This window comes from Balaenoptera musculus, chromosome 15 (genome assembly GCF_009873245.2).
Source record: "Balaenoptera musculus isolate JJ_BM4_2016_0621 chromosome 15, mBalMus1.pri.v3, whole genome shotgun sequence".
Lineage (NCBI taxonomy): Eukaryota > Metazoa > Chordata > Mammalia > Artiodactyla > Balaenopteridae > Balaenoptera > Balaenoptera musculus.
The window spans coordinates 78,886,730-78,907,104 of record NC_045799.1 but is presented as its reverse complement, the minus strand read 5'-3'; the positions used below and the strand labels follow the sequence as shown (position 1 = coordinate 78,907,104).

The 20,375-nt window shown below is 37.4% G+C and overlaps 1 protein-coding gene and 1 pseudogene across 1 annotated transcript in view; one reads left to right on the top strand and one right to left on the bottom strand.

The window, feature by feature from the left end:
- The window catches only part of BAZ1B (bromodomain adjacent to zinc finger domain 1B), a 67,048-nt gene that overhangs the window by 24,302 nt on the left and 22,371 nt on the right, over positions 1–20,375 (bottom strand). The window contains exons 5-9 of the mRNA XM_036824930.1: positions 19,531–19,652; positions 17,180–17,377; positions 4,929–6,630; positions 975–1,113; positions 340–473 (exon numbers count right to left, since the gene is read on the bottom strand). Of these exons, the coding sequence (XP_036680825.1) occupies positions 340–473; positions 975–1,113; positions 4,929–6,630; positions 17,180–17,377; positions 19,531–19,652 (2,295 nt within the window). The remainder of the gene's footprint in view (positions 1–339; positions 474–974; positions 1,114–4,928; positions 6,631–17,179; positions 17,378–19,530; positions 19,653–20,375) is intronic.
- Positions 11,453–11,774, top strand: LOC118880847 (annotated as a pseudogene).

The window sequence follows — 20,375 nt, the reverse complement described above, 5'->3', positions numbered from 1 at the left end:
ACTGCCTTCTTGGCCCCTTACCTCAATTCCAGCCCTTGAAGTACCTACAAAGAGACTTCCAAGGAACAAAGTTTGAAAACTACTTGTATAAATCTAATACCCAAATATCCTAATATTCAAGTTCTTTATCTTTTCACGCTATGCCTGGAACAAAGTCGATAATCAAATGTTAAGTTTCCTTCCTTCTGCTATGCATTTCACATCTTCCCACCTCACTCAAATAAATCTACCTAAGAAGGCAATAAAGAAATTTAGCAAGTGAAAAAAAGTGACAGAGGAAAGACAGTCTTAATACTGACCCTACTTGAGCAGGGTAAACTAACTAATAGATATACATACTACGGGGACAGTAATCCTCATCAGCAGAGTCTGCACGGTCTTTTCGGTGATGGATGAATCGGTAGTCAATGCTGTCATGTACCCAGCCTTTCTCAATGAACAAACCTGGAACTTCATCTGAGAAGAGCCAGTATCTACAAATCACAACCACATATTAATGTGTTAGTGAAAGATCATGAGCACAGGATGACTTCATTGTTGAGGAAGATGATTACAGAATATCACTGAACATTCAGCAGATACAAATCCTAAAGTAAAGCACAGAATACTAAAATTTTGGGAATTTGAGATTCACTTAATATCTGTAATTTTTATAACTTCTAATATTTCACTACTTTAGGTTCCACACAATGTATGCATTTAAAATATCTTACCATTTTTAAAGACTTCTATTAGGATTACATTTCTCCTATCACCATAATTTAAGCTTCATATCTGTGGTATCTTTGAGGACAGGGTCATGTCTTATCTAACTTCATAACCCTAGCATTTGGCTCAGTAAATATTCAAATAAATGTGTGATGAGCAACTCTGTTTCCAATATCCACACACAGGGAAGCCTGTCTAGTCTTAGTACTAACTAGCAACAATATAGCAGCCCTAAAAGATGATAAAAATTAAGTTTAACAACTCACCTATTATGGTTTCGATCTGTACCAATTGGAGTCCTACGCATGACTAGTTTTGCCTTGGCAATTCCCTCCTGGAAAGCCTTCTCAGCAGCTGCTTTGTGCTTTCGTATTCGTTCTTCTTCAGCTTCACGTTCTAGTTTCACTGTTAAAGATAAAATGAATCGATTAAGTTTTTTCCTAGTAAATTCTACTCTTACAAATTTAAATAAGATATGGAGTGAGACGTGCCTGGTATTAAGTAGAAATCTTAGTTTCCTTCTCCTAATTCTAATCTGTTATAAGAAATAATGTGTAAGGCAGCAATTTCTATCTGTTCCTTCTATGTTCTTTGAATTTTGGTGATGTCTCAGCCATCAACTCAGTGCAAAATCTTTTCTCTCCAAAATTTATTATTAGTTTAACTAATAATAATAATTATTATATTATTATTATTATTATTAGTTTAACTATTAATAATAACTTATTAGTTTTATAATAAATTAATTTTATTTTATTGATAATTTTCAATGTAAAGTTAAAATAGTCCTTAAACAGAATTAACTGAAACATTTTCTGACAGGACCAGCCACAGGATCCTCAAAATGATCAGGATGAATAAAACCAAAATAGCTATTTCAAAATAAAACATATTTCAGTCCTGAGGAATTCAGAAAAAGAATTGAGAAAGCAAGGGCACGGAAGCATCAGCAGATAATAGTAATTATTGCCTCTTTAATACTATTTTTTGAGTTATTCAGCAAGTTGCTTCTGTTAATGATGAAAAAAAAGTTTTAATCAATTTATTTCTGATCATTCATTTTATAAGTTTATTCTATCCAGATAGAAATTTCCCTCAATAACAAAAGACACCCAGGAATCTTTCAAGTTTTTCCACAACTGTCACAAATTTTGATACTGTAAGTAAAGGGCACTGCTATTCACAATGTCAGCAATTTTACTGCTGGTACTCTACTGATGACAACATCCACAATGTAGCGAGAATCTGGAAAATGCATCAGTCTAAAGATGTTACTTAAAATTTTAAGACAAATTTCATCTATTTAAAACCAATATGGGGGAATTCCCTGACAGTTCAGTGGTTAGGACTCAGTGCTTTCACTGCCGTGGGCCCAGGTTCAATCCCTGGTCAGGGAACTATGATCCCGCAAGCTGCACAGTGCGGACAAAAACCAAAACAGAACGGTATGGTATTTGTTACTTTTAATAAATGGCTTTCTAGCCTGAATAGAGCTGTACATTTGCAACAATGATTACAGTAGAAATCAGTACAAAGGTAAATGACAAAAAGAGTAATGGCCAAATCACAATAAAGGAAAAGCTCCTTCTCTTGCAGGTACAAACAAACAAAAAACAATCTAGGGAAAGTCGTCAAAAAAAAAGACCAAATTTAGTTCCAGAGGTTACAGCACTGAGCTAGACATCAAAAGACCTGAACTCTAATTCAAATACTGTCCTTGGCAAAGTACTGATATTTATTACATATTTTATAATTACATTACAGGGACTCCCTGGTGGTCCAGTGGTTAAGAATCCACCTTCCAATGCAGGGGACGCAGGTTCAATCGCTGGTTGGGGAACTAAGATCCCACATGCCACAGGGCAACTAAACCTGCGCGCCACAACTACTGAGCCCATGCGTTCTAGAGCCCACGTGCCACAATTAGAGAAAAGCCCAAGTGCCACGACTAGAGAAGCCAGCGCGACACAACGAAGATCCCACGTACCACAACTAAGACCCGACGCAGCCAAATAAATAAATAAAATTTAAATATATATATATATATAATTATATTATATATTTAAAATGTTCTGTTTGTTTCTCTATATCAATAATCAACTTATTTCTGGCTTCTCAATTCTACTCAAGACACGGTGGTATTGGTATAAAGACACACATAGCCAGAAATAAGTTGATGTGTCTATAGTCAAATTAACTCAAAATGAATCAAAGACCTAAATGTAAGAGCTAAAACTCTTAAGACTTTTAGAAGAATACATAGGAGTAAATCTTCATGACCTTGGATTTGGCAGCAGATTCTTGGATTTGACACCAAAACCACAACCAACCAAAGAAAAAAATAAATAAATTGGATGTCATCAAAATTTTAAAAATTTGTGCTTCAATGGACACTATCAAGAAAGTAAAAAGAGAACAAACACACAAAATGGGCGAAAATGTTTGTGGATCATGTATCTTAAGGGATTTGTATCTAGACTATATAAAGACCCCTTGTAATTCAATAATAAAAAGACAAATAACCCAATTTGAAAATGGGCAAAAGATCTGAATTAATATTGTCCAAAGAAGATATACAAAAGACAAATAGGCACAAGAGAAGATGACATCATTAGTCATCAAGGAAATGCATATCAAAATCACAATGAGGGCTTCCCTGGTGGCTCAGTGGTTGGAAGTCCGCCTGCCAATGCAGGGGACACGGGTTCGAGCCCTGGTCCGGGAAGATCCCACATTCCATGGAGCAACTAGGCCTGTGCGCCACAACTACTGAGCCCGCGCTCTAGAGCCCATGAGCCACAACTACTGAAGCCCACGCGCCTAGAGCCCGTGCTCCACAACAAGAGAAGCCACCGCAATGAGAAGCCTGCACACCACAGCAAAGACTGGCCCCCGCTCGCCCCAACTAGAGAAAACCCGCGCGCAGCGATGAAGACCCAATGCAGCCAAAAATAAATAAATAATTAATTAAAAAAAAAAAACCCACAATGAGATACCAATTCACAATCACTAGAATAGCTATAATAAGAATCATAGAATAACAAGCTTTGGCAAAGATGCAGACAAGTGGAGAAATTACAACCCTCATTTACTACTGGTAGGAATGTAAAATTGTGCAGCCACTTTGAAAAACAGTCTAGGACTTCCTCAGTTAAACAGAGCTACCATATGATCCAGCAGATCCATCCCTAGGTATATACACCCATGAGAAATGAAAACATATGTCCACACAAAAACTTGTACACCAGTGCTTGTAGCAGCATTATTCGTAATAGCCAAAAATGATTAAAACAAACCAAACGTTCATCAACTGATAAATGGATAAACAAAATGTGACATACCCAAACAATGGAATAATATTCAGCCATAAAAAGGAATTAAGTACTGAGACATGCTACAGCCTGAACCTTGAAAACATGGTAAGTGAAAGAAGCCAGTCACAAAAGACTACATACTTATTATACAGCTCCACTGATATGATGTATCAGAATAGGCAAATATAGAGATACAGCAGTGGACGGTGATTGCTTAGGTCTGGGGAGAATGGGTATAGCTAAAGGGCATGGGGTTTCTTTTTGAGGTGATGAAAATGTTCTAAAATTGACTATGATAAAGGCTGCACATATCTGTGAATATATTAAAAAACAATGAACTGTACAATAAACGTGGATGAATAGTATAGTATGTGAATTATTTCTTAAAGCTGTTTTTTAAAAAGTTCAGACTTAATGGTGCTATGAAAGCCCCAAATTTTTATTTCCTTACATCTTAATAAGGAAAAGATTAATATCTGAGTTGGCAACTGTGCTGAGGGCTTCAAATACCTTGTCATTCATTTGTTACGACAATCTTAAGCATATGAGGAAACTGAGGCATGGATAAGCAACTTGCTCAAAGAACTATAGCTAAGTCGCAGGTACCCAGGTCAGCCCATTCCCAGGTCATATGTTATCTCCACTATGTCTGTTTGTGGATTTGGTCCTTTACTAAGCCAGAAAAGATGCCAACATCACACTAATCCAAGTCAAACTATCATTAACTGCAGAATGCCAGGCTGAACACTCCTGCTAGAATCTTACATACCTAAAAGGGTCAGGTTATTACACACAGAAATAACTAAATAGTTGTGACAAACGAAGATGCTACCATTACCTCAGTAATTTCCTTCCTTCTACTATCTTCTAAAGGGCTTCCTCTTTTCTCTCAACACAAGATTTTACCTTTCATTTCTCTCTCCTGAATTTCCCGCTCCTTCTTAGCCTGAATGGCAAGCAGCCGTCTGCTCTTCACGGCACTGATCATGTCTTCAGCTTCCATATCTACCTGGGGCTCAAACTTCACGACTTCTTTTTTCCTATCAGCTTTGCCTAACCCATTCTCCTCTTTTCCATTTTCTTTATTTCTGGCTTCCATTTCTTTCCGTTTCTGTTTCTCTGCTCTCTTCTTATCATTTTCTTCCTTCAATACAGCAAGCCGTTCCTTCCATAACTCTGCAGACATCTGCTGCCTGGTTTCCATGTGGTCCTGCACTGAGTATGTCATGAGAATCCGGTGGCAGAGTGCTGTCAAGATCTGCAGTTTCTCTTCCGATGTTAGCTCAAAAAATTCAGAGGTCTCCAGCTTTTCTAGGAACTCATCTTGTACCTCATTGTCCTCAAATGGTGCTGAATCTTTGTTGTCATCCGTGTCTGAGCCCTCACTTTCTTCCTGAATGTCAGATTTGCGCAAGCAGAGCCGAACCAGCTCTGAAACAGAATGCAGAGTCAGAGGGATTTCTGACAGCTTCATTCCCAATTCACCATAGTCTTCTGCTATTTCATCTTGTAACAAGGTCTGTAAGAGGATGACCAACACTCTATTCAGGTATAAAAAGCCACCCTTTTCTGCACTCAAGGCTTCCATAAGGGACACAGCAGTAATAGGATACTGAGCATCTGGTAAGAGTAACCCAGAATAACAGCTCAAGAACTCCACCACCATGGCCACATCCCCAAAGAGTGTATTGGGCAGCCCTTCAGGGGTATCCACCAATTTAAATGTTGGAAGGTTTTTGCCAGTTAACTCTTGGTCCTCGTACCGCTTCTGTTTCTCTAGTTTCTCGAGCATTTCTTTCTCTCTCCGTTCCTTGGCTTTCTCCTTCAACTTTTCTTTCAGTTCCTCTCGTTTCTTTTTCAAATATTCTTTGCGCTGCTCTTCAGACATAGAAGCCCATCTCTTTTTGTGCTCTAGAAGCTCAAAGCGTTTTTGAACAATACTTCGCAATTCTTCTGGGAGACGAGCTCTATCCTCACTAGAGAGGAGACGAGCTGTTTTGGAGATAACACAGGACAGGGCGCTCTTCTTGTCCTCCCTGTCTTTGTTTTCTTTGTAGTAGGCGATAAGGTGGAGGGCAGCAGGAGGCAGATGTTTATGAGGTTTACTAGAGGACCTAGGTGTGCCCCCAGAATTCCTCGGGGCTCGTGTCACCTTCTGAGTGCCTTTGGCCATGTCCAACAAAGTCATCTGCTTCATTTTGGTTTTAGGAGTCTTCAAGCCCTTTTTGGGAGATTTGGAATTCCCTGTGGATTTCTGTCCATTCAGGATGCCTTTGCTTCTGCCCTTTGCTTTCAAAGGTTTGTCACTATGCTTCCCTGATTTCTTGCCAGGTGGGCCTTTCTTAGGAATGTGAAAGTTAGCATGTAGCTTGTTGGGCGACATCATCTTCATCACTTCTTCCAGATGCTCTTCTGGAGATTTGGAATTCTTTGAGTTCTTCACTTTGAGTGGTGAGCCATTCAAGGATTTCTTCAAGTGTACATGACACCATAACTTAGGATTTAGTGGTGAACTGAGAGAAGAGTTGTCTGTCTTGGATTTCTTTGAGGGCTTCCTGTCTGGAGATCCAGTATTCTTCCTCTTAGTAGAGGGGTTGAGAGTCATGTACTAGAATTTAAGAACAGGAGCAAAAATAATTTTAAAAACTAATTTAAAGAAGCAATATTTAAGCATCCTAAAGGCCCTCTTCCCCATCTATTCAGGTAAAGCTACATATTCATTTCTCTTCATAGACACTCTGTCCCTGAAAAAAACAAAGCCATGAATGTTAGCTAATGTTTTAGCCATATCAACACAAAATTCTCTTGATACTCAGACTTAAAAATCTATACTCCGGGACTTCCATGGTGGTCCAGTGGTTATGACTCCATGCTTCCACTGCAGGGGGCATGGGTTCAATCCCTGGTCAGGGAACTAAGATCCCGCATGTCGTGCGATGTGGCGAAAAAAAACATCTATACTCTGATATTAGGCATTTTTTGCTATATAACTAGTTTTCTGCTTATATATAGATTAGCAGTTCTTAAATACCTTAATGAAATCTATAAACTCTTTCCCCAGAAACATACAAAAATCATGCATACAATTTCAGAGTCCATGGGTCCCAGACTAAGGATACTTGATCTAGACAATATCAACATCTGAGGAATTTTAAAATTATTGCTTTTGAGACAGGATTGTATTTTTATCCTTTAAACCTTTGGTACAACTAGGGGTAGTCTATGTTTAGAATGGTAGAAAGCATACCACTTAAGTATTTTTGTTTAAATTCAGAAGCATATTTTCTTATTAAGAGTATCAGTAAGTATACTAACGACAACAAAACTCTGCTCACAAATAAGGAGCCCTGCTGATCCTGGCTCCTTAACCTCCTCTCTGTCCTCGCCCCACACCTCAAGAACTCTTTCCCACGAATACATTACTAACTACAGGCCCCATGGGACTTCCCTGGTGGCGCAGTGGTTAAGAATCCACCTGCCAATGCAGGGGACACGGGTGCGAGCCCTGATCCAGGAAGATCCCACATGCCGCAAAGCAACTAAGCCCGTGCGCCACAACTACTGAGCCTGGGCTCTAGAGCCCGCGAGCCACAACTACTGAGCCCACGCGCCACAACTACTAAAACCCGCGCGCCTAGAGCCCGCGTTCCACACCAAGAGAAGCCACTGCAATGAGAAGCCCGTACACTGCAATGAAGAGTAGCCCCCGTACGGTGCAACTAGAGAAAGCCCGCGTGCAGCAATGAAGACCCAACGCAGCCAAAAATAAATAAATAAATAAATTTATTTATTTATTTAAAAAAAAAAAACTACAAGCCCTGTAAGTTCTCAAACTCACACAATTCTCTCTTGATCATCCCCTCACATCTTTCAAATCCACTCCCTTTAGTACCCCAACTCTGCAATCCTTCAATCCCAGCAGGACCCTTAAATCAGTTAATTCTATCACATTTTCACCAATCTCACTTCTTTGTCCTTCTTAACTCAGGTTAAGTTCCACAGTCAGTCATTCCAATCAATCTTGCATAAACCTACGGTTCCCTTGTCTCTCTTGCTCTATTATATCAAGTTACTCCTAGCCTGCACTTGTTCAGCTTAAACATGACTAGAATAAAAGACAATGACAGTGTGTGGACTTATTTTAAATTCATAATCAGGTGCCTCAAATGGATCCTGAATGCCACTCAGTAATCACAATACATTCCCTTAGTCCATTTACCTTCTCACTCTCCTGGATATACGTCTTTTCCTATCTCCTAAAATCTCCACCTTATCCCCATTATACAGAATTAGTTAATAGGTTAGAACCCATCAGCCTGCCATTGTTTCTGTTTAAATGTGCATTAAAACAAAACCAAAAACACTGCTGATTTTGATGCTTTAAAATATAATTACAAAGAAAAAAAGCCTGGCAGTTAAAACACATACTACATGAAATAATAGCCAAGCAATGAAAAAGTATAGCCAATTCAAAAAAAAAAATTTTGTTTCAAGTGATTAGGAGAAAGACTAGATAACCCCTAGAATACTTGACTTCCATTACCAAAAGCAGCTAAGCACATAAAAGGCACTCAGAGACTACTGAGTTTAAGTTTCTGAGTGGAAAGGACTAACTTGTAAAGAAGCAGTCTGGAGGCAGTGGATAAGACAGGCTAGTGTGAGATGAGACTACAGGCCAGGAAACAGCTGAAGACTATCGAATATGAAATTAGGACCCCTTTAAAAAGGCAACAGAGAAACGGTTATGGTGAAATAAATCTCAGAGATGCTGCAGAAGAACACCTATGCTCCTGTTGAAGTAAACAAAACAGGTACAGTAAAATTTAATAAGTTGTACTACAATGCCAAATAAGATTTAAACATTAAGGATATAATCATCAGATAAACAAACTCATAGAACCTAAGCAGCACAAGAGGTAGAAATATGGTCTGCAATGAATGAGTGGCTATACTTAACAAATCCTTCTTCTGGCTAAGTTCTCTAACTTTAAAGGCCAATCTGCCTTTTAAGAACTATAGGCAATTGCAGGTTACTGTTCCTCCAGCTGGCTGTTTTTGTTCCCTGACCAAAACTGGATGTTTTGTTCCCCAATTATCATCCTCAGTATGGGCTGACAAAGAGGTTTCATAGTTTATGGAACATAAACATTATCTGTGACTCAGGGGACACTTTCCCCAGAGGCAAGAATTTCTCAGTTCTAGTTGCCCAGAACTGTATTTTAAAATGTTAAAAAGATAAGCAAAGATAGCTTATGTATGATTCCATTCTTCTTGTTGGCAGTAATATTACCAAAACTCCAGAGAGAACAATATTTCAGAGACCACCCTACAAATCACGAATAAGACCCAAAACTACCCTGGCAGGAATTAAAGACAAATATGTGCCTTCCAAAAGTTAATCATCCACTTCAGCTACCCTTGGAAAATCTTCAGAGTACAGACATAATAGATTGATACTCTTTCTAGTGAGCAGGATAAGAGATTATCTCTAAAGTCATTCTAAAATAAAATTTATCACTAAAAAGGAGCTTAGTGTGAGACTATGTTTCATTTTTACCATTTTAAATAAATATCTAATAGGGTCTATTATAGGGTCTATTATAATTGGGCCACTTCTTAATTTACTGATTATATTTCTTTCTATTTAAAAAGTCACTCAAATTTAGCATAAATTTCTTCTACTTAGAAGCACTCTATTATGCAGAAATAATGCAAGAAAGAGCTGGGATGGCTTAGCCATGAGATGGTCCAGCAGCCCATTTTTATCTATAAGGTGTGTTTTTTTGCCAAGCCACACCACATAATCTTTTTTTCTTAAAAATGAAAGAAATTAACTCACCCAACCCCCTCCCAAAAGGCCGGCTCCCCGCGTGAGCAGTCCTTCAGTAACTGGATCATCTCAGCATAGGGCATGCTGGGCAGTCTCAGCCAATGGGAGCCGGCATGGCTGGACTCAGGGGGAATCTGAAAAAGTATAAAACCACTTATGTGCTAAGGGTCTCCCCTGTCCCCCATTCAACATAAGTAATCTACCAGAGTAGTGCACAGAGAAGGAGAAAAGAATGGGCATCTGGATTAGCAGCATTATAGTTTTTTGGAAAAGGCCCTTCTTAACTGCTAAACAGGGAAAAATATTTACGTATGTATCAGCAACATGAGAGGCTATAAGAAAAATAGTGTATACAATTCCATACTTGTTCCCTGTCACCTGGAACGAACCACCACCACAAATAAGGAAATCTAATAAATAAGATAAAAATGAAGAAACTTAATATTTACAGCAGCTCATTCAGATGCTAAATTTAACTTAATAGTAAGCAGTCAGAACCCTAAATTAGAAAACTTTGGCGATCTATATTCTGATTCTTATTTCACTCTTCTCATTCACCCCAGAAACGATGTTAGGAGTTTCAAGGCAACATTCAAATAGTGCGCTTGTCTCAATCTCTAGATGCCTTTATCAGCAAATCTGTGAAATGTATTACTATGGAATATTTTTAAGTGCTTTGAAATTAATGTAATTTATTTTTAAAAGTACTACTGCTCTACGGGACTTCCCTGGTGGTCCAGTGGTAAAGAATCCACCTTACAGTGCAGGGAATGCGAGTTCGATCCCTGATCAGGGAACTAAGATCCCACATGTCATGGGGCAACTAAGCTCGTGTGCCTCAACTACTGAGCTTGCGTGCCTCAACTAGAGCCCACGCACTCTGGAACCCATGCACCACAACTAGAGAAGAGAAAAAACCTGCACGCCACAACTAGAGAGAAGCCCACAAACCACAATGAAGAACCCGCGCCGCAACAAAAGATCCCGTATGCCTCAACGAAGATGCTGCGTGCTGCAACTAAGACCCGACACGAGCAAAAAAAAATTAATAATAAAATAAATAAATAATTTTTTTGGAAAAAGTACTGTTGCTCTAGTGTCTAATTCATAAACAAACTTGAAGCACCAAAATTTATTCAAAGAAAAGTCTTAAGACTATAAACACTTACTTGAAACATCAGTTATTAGGAGAGATAAGAAACATCTTTTAAAATGTATAATAATTAGTATCACTAGTAATGAGACAAAATTAAACCATGTGCCTTCTGATATGATTCACTGAGAAGAATACAACATCAGTTCTGTGGTATTACTAAGCATGAGGAAATAAACTTAAATTGAGGAGCATTATACTAAATAATTGGTTTGTATTCTTAAAATTACCAAGGTTTTTAAAAGACAAAGGAAAACTGAGGGACTAATCCAGATTAGAGAAGACTACAGAGACATAACAAGTAAATGCAATACATGATACTACCCTGGATCCTATTAGGGCCAAAACAAAATATGTTTGGCTAAAAGGATGTTAATGGGACAACTGGCAAAATTTGAGTAAAAACTGTAAATCACTTCTTTCCACACCGACAGTGCTCTCGCATACATGGTAACCATTTCTAAAACCTGCTGGACTTTCTGTAATTAGTGTCGCAAACCTGCCCACAAAGTGATACAGTACAAGAAGCGCAAGGATTCTCTGTATTCTCCAAGGAAAGGAACATTATGACAGGAAGGAGAGTGGCTATGGTGGACAGACTAAGCTGGTTTTCCAGAAAAAGGCTAAATAAAACCACAAAGAAGATTTTGCTGAGGCTTGAATGCATTGAGCCAACTGCAGATCTAAGAGAATGCTGGCTATTAAGAGAAGCAAGCATTTTGAGCTGGGAGGATGTAAGAAGAGAACGAGCCAAGTGATCCAGTTCTAAGCTTCACATTTTGTTTTATTATGAAGATAATAAAATCTTGAGATTATGTTTACTTTAAAAAAAACTATAGATCAGATAACAATATCATTTTCATGTTAATTTCTTGATTTTGGTCACTGTACTAATAGTTATTATAGAAAATATCCTTGCCTTTTAGGAAACACATATTCAAGTATTTTGTAAAAGGGCATCCTGTCTTATAACCTACTACCATCAGCTCAGAAAAAAATAATGTGTATAAAGAGAAAAAAATAATAGGGACTCCCCTGGTGGTCCAGTGGTTAAGAATCTGCCTTCCAATTCAGGGGACGTGGGATTGATCTCTGGTCGGGGAACTAAGATCCCACATGCCGTAGGGCAACTAAGCCTGCGCCACAATTAGAGAGCTTGCATGCCACAACTACTGAGCTCACACACCGCAACTAGAGAACCCTGTGCACTGTAACTACTGGGCCTGCGCTCTGGAGCTCACACACCACAACTAGAGAGAAGCCCGCACACCACAACAAAGAGCCCACACGCCTCAACAAAAGATCCCGCATACCGCAACAAAGATCCCCCAACTAAGACCCAATGCAGCCAAATTAATTAATTAATTAATTTTTTAAAAAATCATCTGCTCAATAGCTCCTAATCCAGAACTTGGAGGGCAGTAAATAATAAATTGAAATGACCAAAGAGTCAAATCAAAACAAGTTAAAAAAAAAAAAAAAAAAAAAAAAAAAGAAAAAATAAAACATATGTGGTAAATGTTAAAATTTGAGGAATCTACTTAAAGAGTACAGAGAAATTCTTCATAGTATTTGTCACCTTTTCTATATGAAATTATTTCAAAATAAAATGTTTTAAAATGTATTCATAATCATATTAAATCAATCCAAATGTCTTAAAAAGTGTTATTTTTCTTGTTACATCTCTAACCAAATGCTTCCTTACTAGGATATACCACTCCAAAATAAGAGTTCAAAACATGGACAGGGAATTCCCTAGCAGTCCAGTGGTTAGGACTCTGAGCTTCCAGTGCTGGGGGCATGGGTTCGATCCCTGACTGGGGAACTAAGATCCTGCATGCCACGCAGCACAGCTACAAAAAAAAAAAAAAAAAGAAAAACATTATGGACAGACTAACAAAACACTAGAGCTGCAATGTATTAGAATACGGAAACGAGCTAAGATGGCTGATTTCATCTTAGATGACAGTTATTTTATCATCCAAGTGCCTTGTAAATCATTCCTCCAAGTCATTAGGCCTATAAAGTATTTACCCCTAAACTCAACTGTCAGTTGCATTTTTCTCCTCAATGAACAGAATGGAACTTCTTAAAGAAATGAATTCACTAGCCATGTACATATTATACCTATGCTAAACATCACAGGATATAAAATGAGTAAGATAGCTTTTAATCTCAAGTCATTTATATTCTAAGGCTTTACAAGACCATAAGCACACCCCCAGCATCACACTAGGCCCTACTCAGATAACACTCCAAAATTCTACATTTCTAGATAATTTTCCTCTTTCCCACCTAAGCTCTCCCAGTTGGTCCTTTCCTAAAACTATTACTCACAACTTGCTTCCTCTCTCCAGACCTCATCTCTCTCTATAGCAGTTGTATTCAGCAGCCTAGCAGAACGTTAAATTCTACAAAAACCAAAGAAAAAAATTTTAACCTATTGCTTTTGGTTCCCATTTCAATGTACCTGCTGCCAAAGTAAGCTCAAAACCACTGCCTCTGGGACAGGCAGATCACATGTGATCAACTTTGATGTTCAATGCATTATTTTATTTTATTTATTTATCTTTTTTAAGATTTTTTTTTTTGATGCGGACCATTTTTAAAGTCTTTATTGAATTTGTTACAATATTGCTTCTGCTATATGTTTCGGTTTTTTGGCTCTGAGGCATGTGGGATCTTAGCCCCCTGACTAGGGATTGAACCTGCACCCCCTGCACTGGAAGGCGAAGTCTTAACCCAGTGGACCGCCAGGAAGTCCCCACTGCATTATTTTAAATTTCCTTTAGATCAGGAAAGAATCCAAAGCACTCTTTTATGGCCTACTTATCCGTACCTTTACTATATTCTGTCCTGGCTGAGATGCCAAAAGTTCTTTGAGAAAACCAATTTTATAAAAAGGAAAAATAAACATACATAAACTCAAAAAGATAAAATCAGTGAAATGTCAAATAGTATTGGGCAATAAGAAATTATTGTTTAAGGTATGCAAAATACATTAAAAGATAAGTATATGCTCTGAATTTATAGACTGGTATCTTACATGACTCAATTTCTCTCACTAAGCAGAATTTCTCTCACTGCTGCCTTCTTACAGCAGTTTAGTGTAAACAAGCTTGCACTTCTAGTCTCAATCAGAATTACAGCCAAAATTCATTAAGTTAATATTTTAAGCCCTCATTAGAAAATTTCAGAGTAGCCAATTTCTTCAGAAATTGCTTTTCAAGATATAATAAATTCCTAAAACAAAACAAACAAACAAAAAAGATATAAATTCCTGGAATTCTAAGTCTCTGGCTCCTACAAAAAGTGTGGATCAGCTTTTTTGTTCTAATAAAACCCAAAGACCTTTTACCCATAAATTATACTCAGTCTTTCTTTCATGTTATTCACATATTTGAATCACTGAACTAAAATACATAAAAGACAACTGTAAAATTTAAAAAGAAGAAAATATTTAGGACTCAAATGATCCAAGAGTCTAAAACCCATTTAGAGATGATTTTATATACAATTTTCATACAGTAAAGATAGTAAGTTCCTGTTATAACCACCGAAAGCTGTATCACAGTTCCAAAACTCTACAGCAATGAAATGAAAACAAATTAAAATTTCCGCTCAGTATATAAAAATATTTAAGAAAAAGTTTAGGTTTACTAAATAGTGTTCTATGGAAATTTTAGTCCTGATCTAGAAAAAGTCAACTAATCCCTAAATTTTTCTTTTTACACAAATGATAAAAATTTAAAGAGCCTAATGGAAGATAACGCTGTAACATAAATCACAGCAAGATCTTTTTTGACCCACCTCCTAGAGTAATGAAAATAAAAACAAAACCAAAAATAAACAAATGGGACCTAATTAAACTTAAAAGCTTTGCACAGCAAAGGAAACCATAAACAAGACGAAAAGACAACCCTCAGAATGGGAGAAAATATTTGCAAACGAAGCAACAGACAAAGGATTAATCTCCAAAATATACAAACAGCTCATGGAGCTCAATATCCAAAAAACAAACAACCCAATTAAAAAATGGGTGGAAGACCTAAATAGACATTTCACCAAAGAAGACATACAGATGGCAAAGAGGCACATGAAAAGATGCTCAACATCACTGACTATTAGAGAAATGCAAATCAAAACTACAATGCGGGGCTTCCCTGGTGGCACAGTGGTTGAGAATCTGCCTGCCAATGCAGGGGACACGGGTGCGAGCCCTGGTCTGGGAAGATCCCACATGCCGCGGAGCAACTAGGCCCATGAGCCACAACTACTGAGCCTGCGCGTCTGGAGCCTGTGCTCCGCAACAAGAGAGGCCGCGATAGTGAGAGGCCCGCGTACTGCGACGAAGAGTGGCCCCCACTTGCCGCTACTAGAGAAAGCCCTCTCACAGAAACGAAGACCCAACACAACCATAAATAAATAAATAAAATAAAATAAAAACCAAAAAAGTTTAAAAAAAAAAAACAAAACTACAATGAGGTATCACTTCACACTAGTCACAACGGCCATCACCAAAAAATCTACGAACAATAAACGTTGGAGAGGGTGTGGAGAAAACGGAACACTTTTGCACTGTTGGTGGAAATGTAAATTGATACAGCCACTGTGGAAAACAGTATGGAGGTTCCTTAAAAAAACTAAAAACAGAACTACCATATGACCCAGCAATCCCACTACTGGGCATATACCCTGAGAAAACCATAATTCAAAAGGACACATGTACCCCAATGTTCATTACAGCACTATTTACAATAGCCAGGACATGGGAACAACCTAAATGTCCAACAACAGATGAATGGATACAGAAGACGTGGGTACATATATACAATGGAATATTACTCAGCCATAAAAAGGAACGAAATTGGGTCATTTGTAGAGATGTGGATGGACCTAGAGTCTGTCATACAGAGTGAAGTAAGCCAGAAAGAGAAAAACAAATATTGTATACTAACGTATATATGTGGAATCTAGAAAAATTCTAGGTTCATCTACAGATGAACCTATTTGCAGGGCAGGAATAGAGATATAGACGTAGAGAATGGACATGTGGACACGGGGGGAAGAGGAGGGTGGGATGAACTGGGAGATTAGGTTTGACATAAATACTCTACCATGTGTAAAATAGCTAGTGGGAACCTGCTGTATAGCACAGGGAGCTCAGCCTGGTACTCTGTGACAACCTAGATAGGTGGGATGGCGGGTGGCAGGAAGGTCCAAGAGGGAAGGGATATAGGTATACATATAGCTGATTCACTTCATTGTACAGCAGAAACTAACAAAACACTGTAAAGCAATTATACGCCAATGAAAAAAATAATAATAAAAAGAAAAAGTTTAGGTTTACTAAATAGTGTTCCATGGAAATTTTAGTCCTGATCTAGAAAAAGTCAACTAATCCCTAAATTTTTCTTTTTACACAAATGTTAAAAATTTAAAGAGCATAATGGAAGATAATGCTTGATCGTGCTGGTCTAGAATAAGAAAACATGCTAATGCTAAACTACGATTGGAGGTCTTTACCAATGTTTGAAGAAATAAAATTATTTCTCAATATACTTTTGTTAACAATATCAACGTAAGATAATTGAAGTAATTTAGTTGTATGACTCAGTTGTAAGATAGCCTTAGTTTTTCATAATTACAAGAAAGAGATGAAAATTAATGTATATATACCATACAACTTTATAAGAATATTCTGAAAATCAAATGAGATAACTAAAGGAAAAATAATAGAGAGAAGTGCTAGATTTTCTACTAATCTGTCATACAAAGCAATACCTAGTCCTTTTCAAGGCTGGCAGTATATTTAATCTTCTTATCTGACATACAAAATCAGTTTTCATTTTTAGGAATCAATTTGCAAAAATAATTTTTTTTAATACCATACCTCAGTCCAAGAAAGATCTGAGACAAAAAAGCACATGCATGTAATTTGTTTCTTTGTTTTAATTATGCAACCATAGTAATATAAGTCAAATTAGAAGAGGAGATATTCAGTGTGGCCTCTTCCGTACCAACCCCATAATCACAACCTATATGAAATAGATATACGTGAAAAATTTGAATTCATTATCTGAAGTTACAGTTCAAAATCTACTGTAACCATCAGAGAAAATAAATTCATTCAATAGTGTTCCATCCTGCTGTCCAAAAATTAAGTGACCTTACCTTGTATGGATCAAGTAGAAAGTCACTGAACTTGCTAGGCAGGGAATACTTCTTCACTAATTCATCTTCTACCACCCAAGGTGCATTTTCACCAGTACCAGCCCGTAATGCGTTATGCCGTATAAAGTATCGAAGTATCTCCTTATTTGGTGGGCGTTCTGTACGAATCAAGCTGTCTGCTGGCACGTTACTGATGATCTAGGTTAACAAATAAAAATAACTCACTACTGGGGTAAAAAGCAATTAACCAATGAGAACAAACATTTATATTCTCTCCAGAAAACTCATCATTACACCTATAAAATAGCTTATATACTAGATAGAAGGAGAATAATTTTCAGAGACAGAACGTTAAAGATATCTGTAGGCAATGTGTCAATATGTATCAAAGTCCTAAAAATGGGTATATCTGTTGAACCAACAGTTCCTCTTGTTAAGAATTTAGAAGTAAATGGAGGGACTTTCCTGGTGGTCTAGCAGTTAAGACTCCATGCTGACAATGCAGGGGGCTCAGGTTTGATCCCTGGTCAGGGAACTAGATCCCGCCTGCTGTAACTAAGAGCCTGCATGCCGCAGCTAAAGATCCCACACGAGGCAACGAAGACCCTGCATGCTGCAACTAAGACCCGGTGCAGCTAAATAAGTAAATAAATAAATATTTTTTTTTAAAAAAAGAAGTAAATGGAAAGTCATCAATTGTTTATAAAAGGAGGGGGGAAAAGGAAGGGAATACTACATAAAGGTACATCAATAAGGGATTCATTTTTCTTTTATTTATTTATTTGTTGTTTATTTTTGGCTGCACTGGGTCTTCTTTGCTGCGCGCGGGCTTTCTCTAGTTGCGGCGAGCGGGGTCTACTCTTCATTGCAGTGCGCGGGCTTCTCATTGCGGTGGCTTCTCTTGCGGAGTACAGGCTCTAGGCGCGGAGGCTTCAGTAGTTGTGGCTTGCAGGCTCTAGAGTGCAGGCTCAGCAGTTGTGACGCACGGGCTTAGTTGCTCTGCGGCATGTGGGATCTTCCCGTACCAGGGCTCAAACCTGTGTCCCCTGCCATTGGCAGGTGGATTCTTAACCACTGCGCCACCAAGGAGGTCTCAGCAATAATGTTTTAACTAGTCACCTTGCTGAACGGGAGCTAAGAAACTTAGTGAAAAACTGTATTTAACACCCAATTTTCAAATATAAAGAAATCCTAACAATCCAGTAATGTCTTCAGGTCACTAACTATAAAACAAATGAGACAAAATGAAATAAAACTTGTCAGCATTCTGACGTGGGAAAGAAACAACACTCTAAAGAGGCAAGAGATCCAGGTTATAATCCTTCTTAATCTCATTTACTAAATTAGGAACTTTGATAGAATTATTTAATTTCTCAGGCCATAGCTGTTTCTTCTATAAAACAGTTAGACACGAAGACAAATGTGCAGCTGCCTTCCACACCTAGCCGCCCTCCCGCTTCTTTCTAATGATGAGATTTTACACATACAGGAATAAGAGTACCCAAAAGCAACACGGCATATTTCATGAAATCTAAGATGGTATTAATGAAAGACACATTATGTACCACAAAGAAAAGAATTCTTGCCAATTGATATTGAGATATATCCTGATTCCAGTAGATACAAACTACTATATATAAAATAAGATAAACAACAAGATCCTACTGTATAAAAAAGGGAATTATATTCAATATCTTGTAATAAACTATAATGGAAATGAATATGAAAAAGAATATACATATATATATGTATAACTGAATCACTCTGCTGTACACCAGAAACTAACACAACATTGTAAATCAACTATACTTCAATTTTTAAAAAAAAGATACATATCCTGATTCTGGAAATGTAAAAATATGAAAGTTGACCATCTTAGAATCAATAAACATAGTACTAAGTTTATTTAAAGGGTATTTACCATTTTAGATTATTAGCTTCAGATTCCTTGAAAAAGCACTGGTTAGAGTTAACTCACTTTCTGAGTTTAATTATATTACAAATTGCTCTGCTTTTAACTGGGAAGAGCTATTTCCTCAGGAAGTCCATAACCACTGGAAACAGAGTCTTATTTTTTCAAATAACTAAGTTTGAAGCTCAAATGTAAACTATTCTTACACCCTAATAATTCCTATTAAAAAGGAAAAAGCATGCTATCTCCTAGGAAAGACAATACAATTTAGTTTAAAGTCATAATTACCAAAGACCAGAAACCACTCAGAGTTTGTTTGTAGAAACATATTTATTTACATTTTTCTTTAGCACATTTTCTACGAGAAAACTAGACCTTTGATATTTTCTTAAACAACATCTACTACATGTAAGAGGTTTAATATAAACTGCCAACTAACCTTATCTTCATTTTGTAGTTTCACATCATATTTGTGAGGCAGAAATTTTGGAGGTGCCCATTTCCTCTCTCCTTTCTTTAATGAAGTAGGAAGTTTTCGTGGAGATCTACGTGCTCTGTCATCTAGTCAAATCAATAGAAAATTAGTGAAAAAAATAATTCTTTTAATTTTATCCACTCAGTAATCTTACTGAACACCTACTCTGCAACCAAGCACTGAGTGATGGGGCCCAAAGGTAAATCATAAAGTCCTTGCCTCAAGTAGCTAAAGTCTATGGAGGAGGTCAACATAATTACAGTACAATGTGGTAAATACTATAATAGAGGTTGGTATAGAAAAATACTAGATTAGAGAGAAAAATACTCAAAAAGAGAGAAGCAATGTCTAATTTAGTCTGGAAGATAGGCAGGGAAGACCAAGAAAGAATATGACTTATTCAGAGACTGCAAATAATGAGATACAGGTGAATATGATCTACAGTACAATTAAAAAAATCAGACTACAGAGGTAAGTAGGGGCTTATAAATTATAACGAACCTTGTATACCATTCATATAGGCTGGAATTTGTCTTATGGACACTAGGGAAACAAAGGATTTTTGATCTAACTAGATGTACATTTTGGAAAGAGCACTAGTGTGAAAAAATGAAGAAAAAGAAAAAGCACTTTCAGCAGTTAGAAAATGAATAAAATGGGAAGGTGAGACTGAAGAAAGGGAATCAGAAGATATAATCTTAAACACCTGGATTAATGTATCAGAATGGTGAAGGAAACAGTCAAGAAGACAGACTTGGTAACCAACTAGATGTGGGAATGTTAAAGGTTTCCAAGTTTTCTGCCTTAGA